General features: G+C 37.5%; 1 protein-coding gene across 6 annotated transcripts in view; it reads left to right on the top strand.

Annotated features, from left to right (window-relative positions):
- Nucleotides 1–21,651, top strand: part of CNKSR2 (connector enhancer of kinase suppressor of Ras 2) — a 207,641-nt gene that overhangs the window by 106,338 nt on the left and 79,652 nt on the right. For 3 of the 6 annotated variants that reach the window (XM_030960095.1, XM_030960132.1, XM_030960142.1), the window contains exons 9-11: nt 6,106–6,252; nt 15,885–16,018; nt 19,777–19,988. In XM_030960095.1, the coding sequence (XP_030815955.1) occupies nt 6,106–6,252; nt 15,885–16,018; nt 19,777–19,988 (493 nt within the window). The remainder of the gene's footprint in view (nt 1–6,105; nt 6,253–15,884; nt 16,019–19,776; nt 19,989–21,651) is intronic. The other 3 variants (XM_030960123.1, XM_030960114.1, XM_030960105.1) reach the window with 1 other exon arrangement.

Below are 21,651 nucleotides of genomic sequence, written 5' to 3'. Positions count from 1 at the left end.
GTAAAATATATTATCAAACCCATGAAGTTGGAGTCTGCTCTTCCAACAAATATGCTCATTTATTTGTTCTAGGATGTTGTACTAGCAGTGACTCAAAAGCAAAACAGTGGGGTAGCTCTGAGCTGAAGGTTGATTGTATCAGTACAAAAAGAAAGGTAAGCATTGCTATTAAACAGTGTCCAAGCTTCAGTACAAAACTGATTCTCTGTTTCTGATAAATCAGATTTTAGTTCCCCCATGGATAATACAGATGCTTGCCTCCTATACTGAGGTGCTCTGTAGTCATGTTACTAATATTTTAAAGTTTGTTGAATTATGGTTGTACTTTACTGTACTTGTGGAAGTTAAGCTCTGAGTCAGATACATGTTCTGACAAGAAAATGTGTTTAGGGCAGCTTATTGAGAGGTGGTGATTTCTGCACTCGACTCTCAATTTGGATCCTAACTTAGTTTATTCTTGGTAAACTCTCTTAATTGTGATCTTTAGTGTACATAGCCAAAAATGAATTTAAAAATCACTTATTTCATGGTTTGGTGGTAGTAAGCAGAAGATTTAGTGAAATATCAGGAATTATTCAAGTAAGAGATGTGATTTTTTTTCAATGTACTTTATATACAAACTGTATTGTTGTGACTTTGGTCAATGATACAGTGCAGTATGATCATTTTAAGGATGCACAGAACTGACTTTTAACATCGAATTAGAATTGCATTGATTTAAATAATGTAGCCAAGATACTCTTTAATTAGAATTGCAGCCTATGCAATCACAATATTATTAACCTCTCCTCTTTAGGAGAAAACCATTATGCAAGTGAGATGCTATTATCATGCTAGCTTAAGAACCTGGATAAATCCCTGAAAAGGCATCTACTGCTCTCCTGACACTGCCTCCCCTACTGCCACAGATGCAGCTTTCATCTCTGTGGTGGTCCATGCTGTAAACATCCTTTTGTGGTTTCCTCACTAGTTATATTTTCTGGAGGCAGAAGACCTATGGCTTTCCATTAATTTTTCACCTTTTCAGACATCTGCAGCAAAGGAAAGGGAAGAAGATACTTGCTACTAACATTTGTTTCATGGGGCTGGCAGCTGACTGAGCTTGTTCCTGGCCAGTGTTCATGGAAATCAGTCTGCTAATTTAACAGCATGATGCTGTTGAATTTCTTGTCAGATTCTGAGTTGCTTAACAACGTGGTATGTTTGATATTTGTTATTTGAAGTGCAGTGTTGGGGATTTTTTTCTTATGCACTGTGTTTTTTTTTTCATTAAGTGCAAAATAGTGTTTGATATGGAAGTCTTAAAAAAACTTAGCTCTTAAGGTGAATATACTTTAGCTCCTAGAAATTGTTCTGGTTTTTAGCTGAAAAGTGAGTAAAAGTTGAAGCCTGAAATATTGATAAGTCAAAGTACTCTAGGTGCGTGCAACTAATTACAGGCAATACTGAAAGAAAAAGTATTTTGGCTGTCTTCCAGGTCCACCAACTTTTAAAAATTGTTAAGAGTGGACACTAGAGTGGATTTTGCATATTCACATAGTTAGAAAATAGGAAATGGTTTAGGAGATTATATTTAGCAGCAAGGTATTATTTTTCCTTCAAAAGTGTAAAGATATTACTACTTTTACCTTTTCAAAATCTGCAAGTCAGGAAATAATTAAAGTAATAGGATAAAAAAACCAGTTTTCTTTTCATTGATGCAGAAAGCTTTCAGTAACTTTCATGGGACTCTGGTCACCCTTAGAATAGAATTATGCCTGTAAAAATAAGAACTCTGTTCTGTTTACCATTTGGCTGTTATTCCACCCTCTCAATGCTGCAGTTTCATTGTGTATTGGGTTTGCACACTGCTTTTAAATGATGTAGCTGTTCTCTGGGGATACAAGTCGTAGATTTTTCAGACTGTAGGTAATTTCATAGCATCCTAAAAATAGTTAGTGCGGGGCCATCCACTTGTATTTGAGCTGCCTGCTCAAATACTTTACAGATCTCCTTTCTGGATCATAACATACAGCAGTACTCATGAATGAGCACAGGACTATGGGAATATGGTCATGAGTGCAGCTGAGTGAAAAAAAGATTCAATGAATGGTTGTGCTTACTTTCAGAAAAAGCAAGATTATTGCCAATCTTCTAAGCTTGTCATAAGGGGGGGGGAATAGATTAATTTGGGGGGGGAACCTATTTAAGAACAACTTTTAATTATTTAAAAGTGAAATTCTTGACAATTTAAAATAGGAATTCAAAATAAAAGTTTAATTTCAGGTTGTTGTAATAGTGTCATCCAGATGGACTTGCTGAAAGCCGAAGAAGCATAGAGATCTTTCAAATGTATCTCAGCTTGCTCAGAAGGATGTTTTTTTTCCATGTGGTGGATCAGACTTCTAACAGCACCCTTTGCTAAAGCTTCCTGTCATTTGGGTTAGTGGGTGCTTGGCAAGGAGATGAGGAGGATGCGTCAGGGCTGTGCAGCGCTCCCTCCTGTGTGCCAGTCTTGCCCTGCTGAAGGAACCTTGATGTCCTGATTGACTCTGAAGCACTCAGGTGAGGCAGTCCCTGGGCATGCAGTGGTGGAATGAATGAGAAATGTGGAGGTGGCCTGATGCTGGTGCTGTAGGCACCCTGTGTGCAGGCTGTGTCTCTGTGCAGGGTTCCCTCTGCTTTGGGACCGTGGTGCCCCTGCCTGTGCCACCCCAGCAACACTGTGCATCTGGCCTTGGGCCACCAGTCCATAGGTGTGGGTCACCCCTTCTGTCCCTCCCTGCCCTGGCGGACTCCTCCAGCAGAGCTGCTCTAATGTTGGCAAAACCATCTCACCAAGACCCTCAGGGCACCAGTGGCTGCCCTGGTGGCCATGAGCTGCACAGGGATTCAGGCGTGGGCTGCGAAAGGCAGCGCTGGGCTTAGGCTGCCACCCGACACCTCTCCTGGCTGCTGCTTCTAGGTGGCACTAGTTTAACAATGTAATTTTATTTTAAAGCAAGCAGCGGTAACTTCCTTGGCCCATAAAAATGGCCACCTGGTCAGCATAGTGCACTATTTTCAAAATAAATTGCTCAGGTTATTTTAGTATAAGTAAAGTTGTCTGCTAATACAATCCTCTTACATATATATTGAATTTTCAAACCAATGTTGAAACTTTCTTGTTACTGTCCTTTTTGTAGTACATGGGCAAGGATATGATAGGAACTTAGAAAATTCTGCCCAAAAAATTTGATGATTAGAAGTTGCAAAATTTGAACTATGGTAATGAGAAAGAAGATGTTAGGGAGAATAAAACCAAATTGTAGTTAAAGGGTAGGTTACTTGTCACTGAAGTGGAATTCTGAAAAAGGGTTTTCAGTTCCAGATATAGTCCCTGCTTTTTCTGCTTTGCAGCCTGACCTTCTCAAAAAAAATGGTTTTATCTGTGTCAGAATGAATTTTGAGAGGATCTGAACTATGTTGGAGCTGAAAAGCAGGCCTCCTATGTGGGCATTGATTTCCTTCAATTGATTGTTGACTACCTTTTATGTGACTTGTTCCTCTTAGGCCAATTTAGTTATTTTTCTTCAGATTATGAGAAGTCATCAAGGCCTGTCTGAACAGCCAGAAAACTTCTGTCAGGGAACTAGATAAAAGCAGAGGATGAACTTCATTTGAAATTTATAGTAAACTCAAAATTTCACTGTGAAAAATTAAGTTAAATTGTTTTTATTCATGAGCTTCTAAATTAAATACATCAGATTTGGTGCTTTGAAGCTATTTTTTTCTTTAATCCCCCAAACTCTTATGAAGAGACTAGATAATCTCCCATTTATTGCAATGTAATGCATATTTCAAATACACGAGGCAGTTTATCTCTGCAAAGTATGAAAGTGCATTTAAAATAATTTTTAAAATGCTAGCATAGCCAAAAAGCCCCAATTTTATTTATATTCCTCTGGCTATTTCAGTGAGAAACAGATGGCTTTAAAATACAGTTTTCACATGCAGCGTCCTACCAACTTAATTGGGAAGAACTTTACATCCTGACTCCATAACTGAGGTCAGGTCATGTTCTCCTCAAGGCTCCCTGTGCTGCTTTGTTCAGCAGGATTCTGCTCCACTAATCCCTCTTCAGCTGTTGCATTAGGGAATTGCAGTGTGCAGTACCTTAGGTACAGAGATAGGTTACATGAACTGTAGGCCAATGATTCCTTCTTTTGGATAGCAAATGAAACCTCACATATGCCCACGGTGGCATTCTGTAACTGTGGGGAATATATTGCTTCTAAGCAGTGGTGGGAGTCTCTAAAATAAAAAAACAATATTGTAAATAGCAAGGTATTTTTTTCTAAGATTGCAATGTCCTTACACACAAAGCTTGGGCTTGAAGATATTTTGTTTAAATATTATTGAAACACAGTGGGAACTTCAGTGGGATGTAGGAATTGAGATGGAATTGGTTAATTTAATGTTTCATATTGTTGGAAGTATAATAGCCATATGCCTAGTACATGGGAGTAAAAATAAGGGTTTCAGCATGCCTAGAAATTTTCTGTGAAAGCTGAAAAATATTCTGTCACAATGCATGTTATCAATACCCTTTTTCTTTGCATACAATAATCTTACTGTAGAAGTGCATCCTGGATATATTGGGCTTTGCTGTGGTGGAAACAGGACAGGTAGGTTCACAGGAGCTGAAGAAAGGGTGATGGGATTTGAGCCACGTCTGTGATTCAGGGTTGTTGGTAAAATCACTGTTGGCTCAAGTGGCTTGTTTGGGAGAAGTAGTTCTTAAAAGAAGTGATACTAACCAAAGTGAGTTATTACTTGGTGTAATAGGGAATAAGGCACAAAATAAGTAGCAACAACCTACATGTGATTATCTTGCTTAAGCATAGATAACATATGTTTGTGTCACGTTGCAGTATACCAGTGATAAGGAACATTTGTGCTCTTTGTTCACACTGCTAATTCGATTTTTCAATGTATTATTCAAATGTAAAATAACCTTATCACTTCAAAGTTCTAGATCTTTGTTTTTCCTCTTCTCAGCTAGATAATTTTCTTCTTGACAGTGTTCTTGTACAAATTGTGAAAGAAGGAAAGTAGTCATAACTGTGATCATTTACAAATTAGGGAAATTTACTTGTTTGTTTAGCAGGCCAAGGGTGGGGGACAGAGCAAAAAGAGGTAGAAAAGCCGTGAAACTTACAGAAATAATCACTCTCTGGCTCTACAGGCCAAGATTTTGAAGGGATGTATGATTCTACGTATTGCCAGTCTAGGTGCCAAACTTGAAAAAGCATACTTTTACTATCCTAAAGCATTTTGCAATAGGTACCTTGTGATCAGGCCATATTCAGACTTAAAACCGTTGTCATGTCTTAGTATTTAAAGTACTTTTTCCAAAAATGCAAAATAAATTATTCAGACTCCTTGCATTTATAAATAGAAACTTGTTGCTTTCCATTTTAATCAACGTTTTAATTTTAAAATATTTCAAAATGCTGTAATTAAATTAGGAACACTTTATTTTGGGCTAATGCGTAGTGACTGGACTACATTTCTGTCATTGATTTGCTGTATTTGTTTCTGAAATCATCATGAAAGAAGCACTGTTTTAAAAAGGCCTTGTGATTCTGGCTTCATTTTTATAGCAGTGTGAAAAGTAGGTTTTCCTGAACTGGTTTGTGCCTGCATAAGCTGCTAGGAGTAGTAGTGTATGACTACGTGTGGTTAGTGACCTTTGAATAGTAACCACAAAGTAGAAAATGCTCAATTTTGAAATGAACTGTCAACGCAAAAGCCAGGGCTTTTTAACTTTCTAGTCTCTTAACTCTATGTACCAGAGCTGAATTTGAAAACACCTTGAGATTTAATTGTGCATTTGCAGTGAAATAACAATAGTTTATTGATTCTAAAACCTGAAATGATGTATATACATCTAAATGCATTATAGTAATTATTTTAGTTTATGTGATTTTTATGCAGTAATTAAGTTTTGACATTTCTTGAGTTAATCTCCTTTATGATATATATACACTCCTTTATGTTGTTTACTAATCTTATTTAAAAAGGGAACATTACATATTGAATATTGTACCTCAATTTTATTGTAATGATTTTACTGGTTACCAGGTGGGGTGGCAGTTGAAAAATTTGGTGAATGCACTACGAGAGGATCCGAGTGGTGTTATCTTAACTTTGAAAAAGCGACCTCAGAGCATGCTTACCTCAGCACCAGCTTTACTGAAAAATATGAGATGGAAGCCCCTTGCTCTGCAGGTAATGAAGCTTAATCATAAGTCATACACCATCATTTTAACTACAGATTATCTCAATGATGCTTTATTGTGCTTCATCCTCAGCAGCATATAGATTTACTCTTGTATACTTTGAAAAATTGTTTCTGAAATTATTTCTCTACAATTTGTTCTCATAGGCTTAATTGAAATTAAACCTGTTAGAACTTTTCAAAGTTAAAAAGTAACCATCCCAGTGTTCTACAATGCCGAAAAATAGATAATTTTTTCTAGCTAAGGAGAGACGAACAATACTTCACAAATGAGAAATTTTAGTTTGATTTCTTGTGAAGATCTCCGTACAGTATAACCTCAGAAAAGAGGGGATAAAAATGTTTGAGTTCTCGCTGATGGAGTTATAGGGAAATTTATAAGGTGATTGTATTCAATAAACCACTTGACAATCAAAATTTCCTCATGTAAACAAAGCTGTATTTGTGTCAAAGTTATCTTTGAGACGGAAGGCTTGCATGTAAGGAGGCATAGCACAGGATGTCTGGCTGGGCACTTAATTTTAGTAAACCTGCAATGTGCTGAAAGCTGTGGAAGAATTTCATTAAAGCTTTCATGTTTAACTCTAGGATAAAATGTCACTGTGATGGATTACTCTAGGAAATAAAAGTTATGTTCAGACTGATGAAGGCATGTAACTAAAATAATCCATTTTTCCATTCAGTTCAAACAGAATACTCTTTAGAAATTTATTTTGTTTGCATAAAGAGTGCATTCTTTGGGACATTTTTATTACCACACTAAAAGTTCTAATTAAAAATTAAGTACATATGAAAGAGAAAAGACTTCTGCAAAGTTTGGACAAAAGGCAAGTGAGATATGGAAATGCCACTACCATTATCTGTGGTCTTATGCCATTTGATATATTAGGAGATACATTAAAAACTAATGCCATGAAGAACTTCTTTCATATGTGTGTGTGCATATATATGTGTGTGTGTGTGTATAAATATTTATATAATGGAGAAATGCATTAGAGTCTTTGAAACTAAGATTTTAAATGATTGAGGTGGTTTGGCCTTTCAGATATAAACAGCTGAATGCACATGTGACAAAAACTTTGAACCAGAAATTAGTATCTGGACATAAAAGTGCAAATCTGGATGCCTGAAATGAGTGTATGACTGTCTATACTTGACAGCTTTTTCCTTAGCTTTAGTGAGAATATAAATACAAATTTAAAATACACATCATTGCTTTAAATGGGGTCCAGTGCTTTCAATCTAAATCCTGAGCATGGGTGAGTTTGGTATTTCTTCAGGTGAATTGGGCCAGGCTCTTAAATACTCCATTTTGCTTCACTTTATCATTTATTACCAGAATAATTACACTGCAGACCCCACATCAAAAGTTTCTGACAGGTACTTGGGTCTTACTCAACCAATCTAACTTTAGATCTGCTATGTAAATATCTACATGTCATTCAGGTTTCTCATTTAACCTCCCTTTGGCCAGCAGATATGCATTAGTAATTACTGATCCACTCATCTTGGCCTATTTTTGACTGATCTGCCTTTAGGACACAGTGAATTTGCCCCTGCACATGCCTCTTTCTCTGCATTTGATGATAAAGGAAATCTGGACAGCTAGTTTGAATGTAGATTATCTTTACTGGATGACATTGACGCTAGATAGTGATTTTCTGTAATCTTACGGTTTTGGGGAATGGGGGGCAATGGGAGTATTGGGGTGGGAGGGTCAGTTCTTGCTGTGAGCATGAAAAATATGGATATTTTCAAGGCTAAATAGAGCACAAATAGAGATACTGTTAAACATTGCAGATACAGTTCTGGTATCATGATGATATTATTCTGATTTTATCAAACATGACACCAGGAAAAGGCCAGAACCTCATTCAGCACTTATGTGTGCAGTGGGCATATGTGTGTCTGTTTTAATTTATAATTTTAGTGTGAGAAACAACAGTTTCCTTAAGTAGGCGGAGTGTGGACAAAGCTCCGGGGTGAAGTGCAAACTTCAGAAGATGCATAATGTGGAAATTTCTGTTGTTGATTTATGCAGATCAGAGTTGAACAGATGTTTAAGTCAGCTGATATTGAAGTTTAAGTGCAGCCTAAGTGTGAAATCAGTACTGTATATTTTATCAATAACAAGCATCAAAAGAAGTCCGAGTGCAGTGTAATTTTATAGCTGTTAAAATATGAAGAAATTATATTTATTTAACTAATTATCTGGGGAAAAAAATCTCCAGAAAAACTCTTAAGTCTAACAATTGCAATTTGATGCTATGGCTGTTCTGAAATTTCTTATGTTCCTGATTTACAAAAAGGGGCTATTCTTTAATAAAGCTTGGGATGTAATGTGAGAGGAGAGGAAGGAAAGTGATAGCAAATATCAGAAAAACATAAAGGAAAGCATTGCTTAACATCAACTTTGCAAGCAGGGGAGGTTATGCTAACTTGTTTTCCTATATCAGGATGTCTTGAAATGTTTGAGAATGTTACAAATGTGCTGTCATCCCAGAGTTAAGTTAATTGGACTGTATGCATTATTCAGCAGACACAAGCTATAAGGAAATTGTGACTTAGTAATAATTCTGTTGAAGTGTAAAATATTAAAAAAATTATAGTGTGAGATATAGGTTACAAAGTGAAATTTTGACAAAATGGGAAATAGGATCAGCAAAAAAACTGCTGTGGTCTTTTTGTTTCTGCAAATAGAATGAACACAGGAAAAATGTGGTGTCACAGTCTAATCATATTCTGATGAATGAGGGGGGAAGGTGGAAGCGTGCCCTAATATAAGGAGGATGACACAAAATCAGACTTACGTTTTTTGTATTTATCCCACCAATCAATATGTTTAACAGCTGATGCCATAGGTGGAGAAGGTAAACATTTCAGTGTATTAAATTAGAAGACTCATTTACAATCAAATTTACATTGTGATGTTTAAATTGAGAATCTCTGAAACTTAATTTTAGCTTAAAGTTAATAATGTGGAGGCATTATTGGTAAATTACATTCAGCTTGTTCAGTCTGCAATTGTGTTTAAAAATACGAAGTTTGCCATTGCAGCTGCATGACAAACTAGGCTTAATGGAGAGATAATGAATATCCCTGTGAGCTGGAAAAGTGCTCAATGAGTGTCCCAGCTCAGGCAGTGTGCAGGTACCACCAGTGTATTGAGCTGGTTTGTGTGTGAGTGACAGGGTGTCCTAGGAGTTAAATTATAAACTGATAATGAAATGTTTAAGAGCTTTCTGCCCACTGTTAGTGATCTAGGTTAGCCATATGCCAGCCAAACATTCACAGTCTCCAAGTGTGGAAAATGCTTTTAGATCATTCAGATGTGAACTGGTTTTTAATTGTCATAAATGTTTCTTAGAATTTTCAGCTGTTTGCTTTGAACAGCTCTGCCTTTGCATTGCAGTCTTGCCATGAACTAGGAGTTAAATTCAGGCTACATAATTATTGATTAATTCTTAATTCTTGGTGAAGTTTTTTTTCCTTTTTAGCAGAAACACTTATATTTTTTTCATAAATATTCTTATCCTTAGAATAATTATGAAAGGTTAGGGGAGAGAAAGAAAGAAGAAGAATTATGCATCTGGTGTAGCCATCCTGAAACTGAATGGTTTGATGTGCAGTAAAATAATACAATTAGCCTTTGGCTATACCATGCACCATTACATAATGAGTTTGTATTTACAAGCGCACTAATTCCAGCTCTAAGGTCAATCAGTACCGAAATAAAAAACTCTTTTTTTTCCCCCCCCTTGTGTCCTGATTAAAGAAAGTGTTGTTTGGTTGATTGGGGATTTTTTTTGTGTGTTTTCAGTGAGTTGATTGTCTGTTTTAATATCCATCAGTATCCAACCTCTCACTGGTAATCAAGGTTCTCCCATGATGCATTTTAGAGTCTTGTCCAAATTTGTGAAGTCAAGGGATTTTTCAGCCTATGTTTTTTGTTACTGCTTTTTCAACAGTTGAATTAGGCAGCTGTGGCCTTTGGGAATTAGGTAGTTGCCTTTTGCAAAATTGAAAGTATTTATTAATATGGTATTGTACCATAAATATTAAGGTGTTATGCCTGCAAGACAAACCTTACTCAATTTGCCTTTCAGTTACTTTTTTTGATAGGCTGATCCATTGTGTGAGAACCTAGAATGATATTACAGTTTGCAGTATTTGTATTTCTGACTGCTACTGAATATGGTGAACAAACCAATTAACTTTAACCCTTATTTTTTTCTTATTTTCCTTGTTTGACATAGAGGTGATTTTATCTTTGAACTCTCTAAATTTTTGTCTGCTTCAAAACCTAACCGAAATAAATTTCTTCTACTCTAGATTGTCTGTTTTATTTCTCCTTTCCGCTTTGTGTTGTTCTGGGGAGGTTTCAAAGGAAGGCTCCTTCAAGTGCTGGAATTTTTTTTCCAACAATTCTTTATTGTTGGAGTAGAGGTGGAAAGTTCAATAGGGAAGATTCTCAGAGCATATGAAAATTTTGTGTAAGTCGCTGGCAGCACACTAGCAAGAACCTAGCTGCAAAGCTCTCCTTTGTCTTCTGGAAAATGCTTTCTTAGTTCTCAAGAGAAAATGGACTTTATTACAGTGTGGAAGACTCTTCATCCAGTTCTTTTTCAATACAGAAAAAGAGCGCTAGAGCGACCTGTGCCACGCTCCGGTTAATGTGGAATGCACCTGCTGGTGTCAGTGAGAAGGCTCTTCCTCATGCACTGAGGATGGGGCAGGTCCAGCTGCCAGCCACATCTGCTGTGTTGACTTGGAAAAAAACTTTCTGACCCCTCCTTCACCAAGCCTTTTTAAATGTCACCTTTTGTATATCTGTGTAGTTTGCTGTACTGTTTTGTATTTGATTAAATTGTACTGTTTTAAAAGCACCAGCAGCTCAGTATCTGTAGTTTTTCTAACAGTTTGTTTTGGATTAGATGTGCATCATATTTCCACTGTTACATATTGAGCTTTTCATTTTCCTAAGAAGCAAAGGCAACAATAAGAAGCCCTTTGTTTGAAAGAAAACGCTTTTATTACTTTTATTCAGTATATTTTCTTATTTGATTATATTGCCTCCTTCATTCATCTAGACACAATGCTATATACTGTTTTCATAATTTATGACTAGAACTAATGATCCTACCCTTTTTAATTATTAAATTTGAATAAAACACTCGTTTGTTTTTAAATTACTTAGTTGTCATTTAACTGCATGGGAACTGGGCATTCTGTGTAGCACTGTTAAAATGAACTCTGTCTGAATTAGTTACAGTATCTCATTATTTCATGTCATGATTGTTATTATAAAAAGTTTATTTATTGGAAACATATTGTTCAATATATTGTAATTTTTATTAAATATGAAAAATATATTGGTAGTAAAATCTGCTTATTGATACAAATACTGTAAAAAGATAATGAAATTTAAAATTTTGTATTAGCCTTGCTTATATTTTGAAAAATTGTATGTCTTTTTTTGGAGTAATGTTTCTCAGACTTATATTGCGGCTTCCAAGGGTGTTAATGAAAGGTTCAAAGAGTTTTAAAAGACATTTTAAATAATTTTAGATAGTGTATATTAAATATTGATTACATTCATTGTTTAGATAGAAAAATCAGAATATGCTGACTCACTGGGACACACCCTCTCAGTTTCTTCAGGACTGGGAGTGCAAAAAGCAGCAATGGATCCTGTTGGCAAGAGGGAGATGGGGACCACAGGGCAGAGCCAGCCAGGACAGAACAGCTACTGAAGGGAGGGGACTTGTGTGCTGCCAGTCGGTGCTGACAGGGATTTCCTTTTTCCTGGCAGTTGCTTTCCTGTTCTGCAGCCAAGCAACAGCTTAGGGAAGGCTCTGTAAAGACTAATGAACCTGAGGGAGGGTGGTGCATTCAAAATGTTTGAGAAATAATACTCCAAAATATATTGAATTTTTTATAGATTTTGTGTCTGTCATTGTGGATTAAGATTGATGCAGGGTCATTTGTGGGACATTTTGAGGTTGTTCCATTTTTAATATGTAACTTCCAAACTTTATCTGTCAGGCTTTTACCATGGGCCAAGTATCCAACTCTTTAGAACTGAAAATGTTTTAGTTTTATTGGTGTTTCAGCAATCCCACTTGCCCTGGCCAGCCTGCCAGAAGGAACTGTAGCAGGAGAATCTCTACTCCTTGGAAGAAAATTAAATCAGTGATACCACTGATCTCCAAGGCATCCAGTTGAGAAATACTTGACTGGAGTTGCCTGTGGTTTTGTGTCCAAGGTGCCTGCATGTGGCCCTCTGAGTGGCTGCCCTTGAAGCAGAGAGCTGCATGAGCTGGTTGCTTGCATGTGACCACATTGACTTGAGCAGTTGAGGTCTCTAATTTTCAATGCAAAATGCTATGTAGTTGTACCATACATCTAGGCCATGTTCTGAAGGCTTGCTTTTCAACCAGAGGGGTCTGAAGACTTTTTCATTCTGTACATAAAAATGAAAGCTGAACTTCTACAGCACAAGGTGGTAGTTACAGCAAGGCTCTCAGTGTGTTGAGCTACTACCAGGAGAGACCATTTAAATGTTTTTACCATGTAAAAATTCTTAATAATCTACTGATTTACTGATTTAGTAGTGATAAATACTGTTTTTGTTTTTTTTTTTTTAAAAGGGGTCACCTATTTTTAAATTAGGATTTCCCTTTTTTTCTAGTTGGACAAGTTTTCTGTTTCTTTGGAAATAAGCAGAGAGTTGAGTTTGGCAATGCAAAAGCAATATTGAAAATTAATAAGACTTCCTAGTATCTTTTGGGACAATCCTACAGGATTGTACCTCCACATGGATTGGATTGGATTGCGATTTCTGTCCCCTTGGGAGCTCCAGGTGCTCTGGAATGGTGAATTCACTTTGCCATCCTGTGAGGTACCACAGTCATTCAGTGTGTCCACAGTTACACTGTGTCTTCACCTCTGACAGGGAACCACTGGCCTTCACTAAGTTGGGTAGCTCATGGCTTTCTGGGTTAGACTGAATACCATTTCTTCCTATTGCACTCACTGTTTCAACCACCTTCCTGTGCTGAAAGATAAACCAAAATACACATTTGTCAAAGATGTCCAAACCCAAACTGATTTCCAGGATCAATCAGCAATTTGCCTGGAGGACAGACTGACTTGTATGTCAGGGCCGTGTGTTATACCAAACAGATTCCTCAGACTTCAGCTTTTTTTTTTCTTTTTCCAGAAGTTAGGGCAATATCATTAGAATTTATATAGTTGCAGCCAGGTATTCTAGGCTGTAACACAAGGGAAATTCTTTCCCTGTGTCCTCTAGCCCTACAGCAGCTTGCAGGATCACCAGAGGCACATCAAGCTCTTGTAAGTCCAGAACACTTTCATGCTTGAGCATTATTTTCCCTATGTGAGATAAACCATAAGCTCATGTTGACTGCCACAGTTCTGGTCTCTAAGTCCCCCCTCTTCTCTTACCTCGCTTTTCATGCAGATAAAGTAAAGGCTTTGACTTTTTCCTCTAAATGGAGAAGAGCAAACCCATCTACACAGTTTGTCTTCCTCTCAGTGCCTCTGCTGGTATGAGCCATGAGCAAACAGCTTGGGCTTAACAAGTGTAAACAGGATCTAGGTCACAAAATCCTCTTGGCTTATAATGAAAAATAATTCAGCGGGCCACTCAGCAAGCCACGGTGTTCTTGTTATAGAAGTGCAGGATATCAGAAAGGTAACAAACACTGCTGTATTAGTGGTTCAAAAACCTCTATGGCTACGGTGTCACAGATGAAAATGTAAAAGGATAAGATTTTTGTTTCTCTGAAAGAGAGAGGGAGGATGTTTAGAATGTTTTTTATTGTTTTGGATTTTGTTGGGGTATTTGACCTGACCTGTTCTTGCCACCAATTTTATTCTTATTTTTGTAGATTTGTCTTGTTTTTAGTGGTTGTAAAGTCTTTTACCTGTCTGGTTTTTGTGTGTGTCTCTCTCCCTTTCTTCCTGTAAATACTGGTAGTCTTTCTTTGGCCTGGCTGTAGGATACTCACATTAACTCTAATGAGCAACAGAAGAGTTAAGCAGTATCACTGTTTATAGGAGACAGATTCGGAACGTTCAAACCCCGAAAACTTGTGTCAGTTTATAGCTGTTGCTCTAAAGGTGGACTTGCAAACTTTTAACAAGCAAATTTTAAGCATGTATTTTATTATGTTAGGGCTACATAGCACCTAACACAGCTCTGTTCCAAAACAAGGCAGTAACTGGCTAAAGGATGAGATTTCCTAAGTGATATTTATTGTTCCTGCATACAGATTGTAAAAAAGTGGCACAGTGGTGGGGCTTTGGCTTGATAGGCGTAGATTTGTATCTCTTATCACCAGCTGATGAAAGGCCAACATTCTGGCAATGATCCTGCTTTAAACTTTTTGGGTTTTCTGCTAGAGTGTCAAGATTAATATCTAGAAAATGAAAACTTATTATTCTACACAGGAATACCCTTTTGCTCTGTTACAAAGTATTGATAACAGTGCTGGGAGAAGGATCTTTCTACGCAACCATTCAGTCCACATTTAGAGCTTCTCTGCCATCAATGCAATGTGAAATGTTTGTGTCTTTAAGTAGTTACTAAGGTCAGAAATTTTAGGTATAGTGAACTCTCTTCAATCCCAGCACTTCCTTCTTCAAGGAGAAAACTTCCAAAACAATGGAGGAGAAAAAACTCTTTCAAAGCAGAACTCAGTATATTTTAATATTGGATTCTTTTTCGGGTGTATGAAGATACTCTTGTACTTGCTGTTCTGCTCTTTCTTTTTCTTCTGCTTGAGTTTAGCTATCACACAAACCAAGCCACACAAGGCTTTTGTTTATAGACAGATGTGTTATTAAGTAGACTAAAACATTCAAAGTTTTCTTCTCATTTGCTTTTTCTGCATCTGTGTAGAGACTTAGAAAATCTTGTGAAAAAATGAGAAGGATCTGGATTGGAATGATAGCTAGAATGCATGATTATTTTGCAAGGAGGGTACAGTTTATTTACCTGTGAGTAAATGTTATTTTGTGAGGAGTGTACCCAGGGGAATGAAGAAGAATAATAATAATAATCTCCAGTTGATTCTGTCATAGCGTGTGTGCTCTGAGGATGCAGCATCTGATTTAACAGCATCTGCAGGCATAAGCTGAAGCTTTTACAGTTAATTCTTAAGCTGTAGAGCAGATGGAAGGACTTGACATTCAATTTAATGCCTACTTATGCACCTTTTGCTGTAAACACTAGACTTTTTCTTTACAATGTTAGTTTATTTAAGGAATTAACTGGATTCTGTTTGTTATTTACTCGTTAAGGCTTCACCAGTAGCTCATGTGATCACTGATTTTACGGGCATTGGCAATAAACTTGCTGTGCTAAAGGGAAGAAGATGCAATCAGAGGAGTCAATTTTATAAGCACAATACATGTCCATTGTAGATCTGTCCTCTTAGCATGAGTGGGTTTTTAGTCAGTTTAAAAGCACGCAGAATGTTAGAACTGCTAACTATTTCTTTAGCTTTCTGAACTAATTCTGGTTTTGGCTTTTACAAATAAAAATGTGTAATATATAAGGATAATCCTGATTATTTCTCTCTCTGTTTTGAACCAGCCTCTTATTCCTAGAAGCCCTACAAGCAGTGTTGCTACTCCATCCAGCACTATCAGTACACCTACAAAAAGAGACAGCTCTGCCCTTCAGGATCTCTACATACCTCCTCCTCCAACAGAACCTTATGTTCCAAGGTAAAAAAGACCATTTTACAGTACAATTTGGTAAAAAAATGTTTGTGAAGTAACTAACCATTCTGTTCATACCTATTTATTAGTCTTCCCTGTAGCTAATACTGTATTAATACTGTATTTTGCAGGTAAACTGGTTATTAAGGGTAGATGTGTTGAATCAGACCCAGAATATTCTGAATCAGTATCTTGTTTGCAAAAAGTAGCCTTCAGAAAAGAAGGTCCAGTACGCTATTTTCTCATATATGGGGTCATCAATTGGCTGCAACAGTCTCATTCTCATTCAGAAGAGCAAAAGTTACCTGAAACCCTGAATCTGTAACTAGGAAAGGAACTCATATTTGTCCCCTTGCCCAATAATCATAATGTAGCAAGGGAGTCAGTTGAGTGCAAGAAACTTTTCAACTCCAACAACAGCACTGTTCAGTCCTGCCATAGCATTTTCTTTCTCCGATATTTGAGAAATTTCAGGTTTGTGTTTCAGTGTGGCCACTCAGCCAGACTGTGCAGTGACCATGCTGTTCCCTGTCAGTACAGCTGGTACTCTGACCTGCCACCTGGAACAGGCATTTTCATCTCTCCCAGATCTCTGGACTTGCTGAGCCAGAAGAGCAGCAGATCCTCCTTGCAGATTCATTAGCCTACCTTTACACAACCACGAATGATTCCATATAATTTCATAATGTACACAGATGATGTACTCCTGAAACTCTGACAGAATTGGGGCCTACAAATAGTGTAAAAAGTGGCTGCCCAGAGGTCTAGGATTGTATTTAAGAGGAATCAGAATTCCTAAAGCTTCCATAATCTTAGACACAGGTTATAATATGTCCAGTTAATGTATTTTTAAATTAATTCGTGCTTTTCTTTTAGTTACCTTTCTTGGAAAGGTTATAAGGGCAGCACGTTCTTTCTTGCACCTGAGTTTCTTGTAGCTGAGTTTTTCTTACACTTTCTTATCAGCAACTTCTCTAGCCAGTTAATAAGATGTATGACCTGATACTGACAGGACTTTCCAGGGGCTTGTCCAAGAGTGAGGTATATGGCAAGTTAAATTGCCTCCTGAAGAGGAGGAGTTGAGATTCTATGATAAATTCTTACTCTTCAGAGATATGAAAAACCTTGCAAGGCACAAGTGTGATTTTGACTTCATGAGGATGGAAGGTCAGAAGCCTTTTGTGAAGCCTTTAGCTGTGTCCCACGTTCCGTCCTTATCCTTGCCTCACCTGTACCTGGCTTGGTTTCTGTTTCTCAGAGAAAAAAATAATTATTTCAAATGTGACATGTATAACCAGTTGAACTAACATATACTCTAGTTTACTATAACTTTTTTTTCTTTTAATTAAATGAGAACGTTCTTAGTCATGACACTTGAATTGTGCACAGTAATCGAATACATATTTTACCTCCCTGATAACCATTCTTTGCTATGCTCACATAAATATTTTAAGGACATGGTTTTCAGAAAATTTACGGAAAAGAACCAGGTATTTCATTGTAATCCATTAACATAAAAAAAGCTGGGGGGAAGAAAAACCCAACCAAAGAATAGTCTTAGGTGTGTTTCTCTTTGAATGCAGTACTCATATGGTAAAAACCTAGTGCTTCTGAAACTGATTATGTTTATCATCACAATATTTTTATTTGATAAGAAGTGCATCCTCATTTTTAAATAATTTTTGCTAAACATTCACTACTCTTCAGTTTTTGAGTTCTGCTGTAGAAATTGAGAACTTCCAAATTAATTGTGATTATTTTTAATAGCATCTCTTAAATCATGATGATAATGCAGTAGTTTGGACCAATTCAGATTAAATCTTATAATACATATTAGTACAAGCTGTAATCTTGTAGAGAGATTAGGCTTGGTACATTTGAATTTTTTCATCAGCTTAATCCAAATGGACTATTCTTGATTTCACCTGTCACATAGGGTGCAGTGTTTCTGAATAATTTGTTTGGGCATTTCATCAGGTTTTTTGCCCATGATTAACTATATTAAATCATGTGTGTATTTTGGGTATTATCAAACTGCTCAACATCTGTTTCTCAGCTTGTTGTTGCCATTCCAAAGGAAGAAAAGCAAACAATCAAGCCTCCTTTTGTTGCTGGAGTAGAGGAAAAGACTTGATATTTTGATGTAAATTGTAAAACCCAAAGGCTTGGTGATGATACCCACAGACAGTACAGCTGCTGACATATCCTCTCATGGATGGCATGACAAAAAGGGACCAACACTTGCCATGTGCTGGTTGCTTAGGAGTGCTGGTTGTGTGTTAGTGCCTGCTCATATTTATCAAGCATCTTTGGGGATGGGAACTGGAGCCCTCATCTCTAGAGGGCTGTGGCAAAGGGTGTTTGCCTGATGGCTCTGTATTAACTCCATGCTTGCAGTAAAGATCTCTCGAGGTCAGGCTGCACTGCCTTCCTTGGGCCAGCCCCGATGGTGGTTGCAGCATCAATCAGCATCTGGCTGGTTTATGTCAGTGTCCATCCTGTTACCTGCTGGGGTCCCCAGCTCTGTCAGCACAGAAAGGCTCTCTGTGGCTGGAGGAGAGCCCACAGCCCTGTTGGGGCTGCACCAGCCTCCCTCCCTCCCTAAGCCAACACCATGCCTGCTCTGGGAAAGCAGCTTGGCCACAGTGAGTCTAGTGATCAGTGGGGGTTTGTGATGCTGCACTGTCACACTGAGGCAGGATGGCCTTTTCTCATCCTTCATGGCTGCCTGGGTGCCATGAGGAGGCTTTGCTTGGTCCTCAGATGGAGTCTCAAGGTGCCAGGTGAAGTAGGAGTCAGCATGCTGGCCTGCTTGGAACTCACATGGAAGTTTCCAGGAGCTGAAGGACTCCAACAAGAGCATATGGCCCAGCTTGTCTTTTGATTACCTCATGAATACCTGCTTCTCTCTTGACTGCCTTTATTGTGCTGCACAGAAATGACTGTCTGATCAGGTCTTCTGCAGCCATCTCCAGGCAGTTCTAGTAGCACGTTTACTAGTTGAGTCCTGGTTCATCTAGTGCAAGAAAGGACTCCTAACCCAGGACTGCTTGTTCTGCTTGCTCTGCTTGCTCTCTTGTTTGATGCCTTTGATTAGTTTCCGTTTTCAAAGAGCGGGGCAAGGGTGGAAGAAAGCAAAAAGATCATGGGGATCTGACACAAAATGCAAAGTGAGCACTGTCCTGGGGTAGCAGCTGGTGAGCAGGTGCTGCACACTGTATGTGCAACTGCATGGATGTGCCTATACAACTTCTAGACCTGAAATGATTGTGCGAAACTATGTCAGGTGTCTGTTCATCTTCTGTGCCTGATTCTTCTTGATCTGGGATAAAGTGTAAGGAAACAGACTGAGTTTGCTGATGCTTACCATGTAGACATGTCTTAAAAGTATCCAGTGTAAGGCCAGAAGTGTAAAGCCAACATTTCTCCTCTGCCCTAAATCACAAAGTGCTAGGCAGATTCCAGAAAAAACTAAGAAAAATGAAAAGAATAATTGCACATCAATTTTATTTCTTTAATAATTTTCCAGAGAAATCCATGAGATGGATAAATCAGTAAAGAACTGAACAAACAGAAATGTGTGAGGTAGCTGGCATATAAATGCATACATATGCATGTATGCTGTGTGCTCCTGATGTGGGGTGGATTTCATCTGTTTCAGCATATAAAATATTGGCATAGGCCCATGTTTATTGCAATATTCGCAGTATAAAAAAACCAGTGTCTTATCTCAATATATTAAAAACTTTTCTTTTTAATTGAAGGGATGAAAAGGGAAATCTCCCCTGTGACGATGTTGGCAGACATATAGTGGGCAAACCAGTTCATACAGGATCTGAATCTCCAAACTCGTTTCTGGACCAAGAATATCGGAAACGCTTCAACGTGGTTGAGGAAGATGCAGTTTTGTACTGCTATGAATATGAGAAGGGAAGAACAAGTGGTCCTGGAAGGAGAGAGAGCACACCGACATATGGTACAGCATTGATCTCATAAAGATAATCACCATTTGTTGATTTTAGGATTTTCATGCATCTGCTTTTGTTTTTAACCATGAAAATATTTCTGGTGGCCATTGATTTTGCTGAGAATTCAATACTGCTTTAGTCTAATTTCATCTAAAGGGCTTATTCTGTTATAAGAAAGAAAAATATTTACTGGGATAGGTAAGTCCAGTTTAAAATTGATGGGATTTCTATATATATATTTTTGCTATCAGCTTAGTTTTCCAGACTATGTTTCAGTATCATTTTATTGAAAAAAACATACACCAGAAGCTCATATTTTTTTACTAAAAATCAGAATAGAATTTCTCTCATTATAAAGGCAAGATTTGAATAAGCTTTGGAATTCAGCTTTGGAAAAATTTTCTTTGGTATAATAACAATCAAACCCCTTCAGATTTACCAAGAGGTGACTTGCTGCTTTCATGCTGCACTGCTCTCTAAAACTCTCTATACTTTTTCTTTAGTACCAGAATTGAAGTATGACTGATGACAGTGGTCTTTTTTTGGTAATACTGTACCTCCTGTAACTTCCTCTATTGCAAGTGGTGGCTTTTTACATATAGCAGTTCCTCATTATTTGAGATCATAGGTTGTTCAAAAAGGAATTTTGCATGTAAGCACACATGTGTATTCGTGCTACATCCACATCTTGGATTTTGGCTTATTTAGGATGAGAATTCAGGAACAATTTCTGGTGAGAGTTCTGATGCTCAAACCCTAATACTCCAGCTTATTTTACCCTTGAAACTGTTGGAACTCTTCCTTTACCTAGTGTGGTAACTTGTTTAGCTTTGGACTGGGAGAACTGGTTTTCTGTTGCCGAGTATAAAATTGTACAGATGTAGAGTTGGTAGGCTGTGGAAGAAAATGAAGAGGAAATCTCATGCTTAAAAAAGTTATTTTGACTGCTATAGTATTAGCTGAGCACACACTTGAATATTTTTTCAACCTACCTGCTGTGTTACTTCAGCTTTAAAAGTGAGCACAAGCTGTATGTTAGTTACTATAACAATCCTGTCATCATATTCCTTTGTGAAGAAAATAGATGTAAATTATGAGGAAGCATAGATTTAGTACATCATGCAGGCAAGCCCCAGAATCACCTGGGAACCTTGATATAAATTGAACTTGATCTGTGTAAAGTATCCTCAGGACCTGGAGCAATGTGCTTGCACAACATGAAAGGTTGCATTTTCGCAAAATGCACTCTTTCTGCACAAGTACACCATCCTGCTGAAAAATCTTCGGTGTCCTTTTGATTTCAAAGTGTTTTCAAGTGTTTTCTAACCATGCCCATTCTGTGCAAAATAACTGCTAAGTTTTGAAAATGGATATATCAATTTTAATACTCCAGTATTTCAAATATTACAATTGGTGGCTGCAGTCAGTTCCATTAACAGAGATGTACTCACTGTTCCAGACATTAAATTTTAATACTGGTGGTTGAGAGGGAAGAACACATTTCTTCTTCAAGGACTGCTGAATCTATTATTTTGTTACAGGATAGCTTTTTTAGGCTTTTTTTTTTCTGTTAGCAGAAAGGGTCATAAAGACATGGGTCAAAGACTCCGCTGAAAATCAGTCATTATTTAACACATTTGTTTTACAGTCTTTCACTTTTCATCTCACTTT

The sequence above is a fragment of the Camarhynchus parvulus genome, chromosome 1, assembly GCF_901933205.1.
Source record: "Camarhynchus parvulus chromosome 1, STF_HiC, whole genome shotgun sequence".
Lineage (NCBI taxonomy): Eukaryota > Metazoa > Chordata > Aves > Passeriformes > Thraupidae > Camarhynchus > Camarhynchus parvulus.
The sequence above is the reverse complement of the archived record's forward strand: the minus strand, read 5'-3'. Positions and strand labels throughout refer to the sequence as shown.